This window comes from Danio rerio, chromosome 14 (genome assembly GCF_052040795.2).
Source record: "Danio rerio strain M-AB ecotype USA chromosome 14, GRCz13ab, whole genome shotgun sequence".
Lineage (NCBI taxonomy): Eukaryota > Metazoa > Chordata > Actinopteri > Cypriniformes > Danionidae > Danio > Danio rerio.
In genome coordinates, this window is record NC_141034.1 from 45,202,501 (window position 1) to 45,205,000 (window position 2,500).

General features: G+C 37.9%; 1 protein-coding gene across 7 annotated transcripts in view; it reads right to left on the reverse strand.

Annotated features, from left to right (window-relative positions):
- Positions 1-2,500, reverse strand: part of drp2 (dystrophin related protein 2) — a 337,990-nt gene that overhangs the window by 5,519 nt on the left and 329,971 nt on the right. For all 7 annotated transcript variants that reach the window (XR_015506813.1, XR_015506815.1, XR_015506814.1 and 4 more), the window contains 2 exon segments: positions 245-359; positions 1-72 (listed from right to left, as the gene is read on the reverse strand). The exon segment at positions 1-72 is cut by the window's left edge. Coding sequence is in view for 4 of the 7 variants with exons in the window: in XM_087280550.1 (XP_087136676.1) it covers positions 1-72; positions 245-359 (187 nt within the window). In the remaining 3 variants the exon portion in view is untranslated.

Below are 2,500 nucleotides of genomic sequence, written 5' to 3' on the forward strand. Positions count from 1 at the left end.
AGACGTTCCTCAGCTGTTCGATAACCTGCTGCAGCTGCAGTACCGTGTCCTGCTCATGATCCAAATCCTCACCTACGCAATATTAAATGCTACATTAAACCTCAACAGAATGCAGCACAAGCTAACAGCGACGCATAATCTGCCTTATTCAAATAAGTCACATCTCTCTGAATCCCATTATGGGCTGATGTTGGCAGGAAGACAGCAAATGGCGCTGAGCTGCCAGGTTATTCTGGGGTCTCACCTGCAGCTTCTGTGTCTGTGGTCTCTCTGCTGGGAGGCTCCCCCTGGTGGCCACCTGACACCGGAGAGGACAGAGAGGAGGGTGCCGAACCATTGGCCTCCGAGTCGTCTTTGGGCTGCCAGACATGACAAAATGATGCAAGGATATAATTAAATCCTAAATATTTAATATTTAAAAATTCTATATAACTTTAGCACTACTCTAATATAAACACTGATGTTCAAATGCTTTGGGTTCTTCAGGGATGTACAGTTTGTGACGGAAATTAACAATTACATTAAAAAACAATTGGGCATACCAGTGCAACCAACTCCAATGAAGTTCATGCACAATTCCCTTCAACATGAGTTAAAAATATGACTCTTAAAATAATAGCTGTACAACAATTACGTTTCACATTGCAATCCGCTTGTCAAGTCTGACATCACGTGTCATCAAATGCTGTATCAGACTATGTGGCAAGGCTCAAAGGAATATCACTAGATTCAAGCATTGGCATATCTTTGTTTAGAAATCCATTCCAGTTTACTCCATTCCCTACATTTGTAAAAAAAAAAAAAACTGGATAAAAAAAAAAAACTCTATAGGTATAGCCTTCGGTCTCAGGAATTTTATTTATTGTCTGCACCAAGGGTATATACTGAAATGGGGAAAATGCTTTTAACCATGCAGCACCTCTTGCAGCGAATAACCTGCAAACAAAGCTGCAGTTTAAAGAGTTGGTTTTACTACACACTTTTAAAAAGATGTTTAATGATTTGGAACGGGTAACATTGGCCTGTAGAAGTTCTGATTAGTTTTAAGTGTCATTGTATGTGTGTTTTGATGGATGCATCATGTAATCTGTTATTTTTGTTAAACATATGTGAACTGTACACTGCTCAATCTTGGCCAGGACACTTTTGCAATCTTAATGTGCATTTTCCTGGTAAAATAAAGGCTATAAAAATAATAATAATTACTAACATACACTCACAGTGTGTTGTGATCTTATATTGAAAATTATAAAAGTATCGTTCCTATTCATGTAGATGTATTGTTGTCTTGGATGCAGTTATAAACTGTGATTTTAAAGTGTGGTTTGACTAAACAGTGGTCATAAAGGGTTATTGAAAAATGTTACTCCATTAAACTGAGTGCATGCTTAGAGCCCGAAACATAATTCCATATGTCACCACTTAATGGTGCCATAGAATGAAAATCTGGATATACCTAGCCATAACTGAATAAGAGTTCAGTACGTGGAAATGACATACTGTGAGCCTCAAACACTATTGTTTCCTCATTCTCATGTAAATCCTCTGAGTGGAAAATCCCAGTGGAAAACAGGCCAATCAGAACAAAATACACAATCTACACCAGATCATTATTATGCATGCCTTAGGCAGAATTTGATTAGCTATAATGAGATAACAACAATATCTTTTATATTTTGTTTTATCTTCATGTGTATATTGTGGAATTTCCAGTGTATGATTGTAATGTGGTAACAAACACACGTAAACTGTTGAGCTTCTGTGTTTAATGCACATTTTAAAACGCAGCCCTATTGACCTTATTCTAAAATGCGGAAGTGCGCCTGTTTTTGCGATTGTCTTAGAACTTCCGATTCAGTTGCCTATGGGAGAAATGACTAGGAATGATAAACGGCAAAAAACAGTCAAACTACTTGCTCTACAAACAAACGTTTGCATGATTATACAGACCAAGTAAAACAATATAACAAGAAAATATCAAATTGCAACATGAAGCAGCGTAATGAGCAGTTTTTAATGTCTAAAAACGAATGGAAGTGAATGAGACCGGAAGTCTCGAGCCAAAAAGATTCAAATGGCAGCGCCCGCTCGTCAGCGGAGAATAAGGTCAACATACATTTCTAGAGAGCGTCAAATACGTCCCAGGAGTTAAGTTTTTTGTAGTTTTTGCTTTTTTTTTTTGTAGTTTTTGCTTTTGCAAATCCACCTGGGCTGCTATTAAAACATTTCTCTTGCCAGTGCCATTCAGCCCTGTTGCTCTTGTGTACATCCACCAGAGGCTGCTGTCAACCGACTGACTGATTGACTGACCCAACCTCTTCCCTTTCTAAACCCAACCAATAATGTTTTCAAAAGTACCAATTGACCAGCGCCCATTCACTTCCCTAAACCCGACTAACAGTGTTTTCGAAAGCAATCCAGAAAAAGAAAAGACAAATTTTTGTGGCAGACAAATTTTTACCATGTTTTCAGATTTTACCAATTTCTCACCTTGTTATTT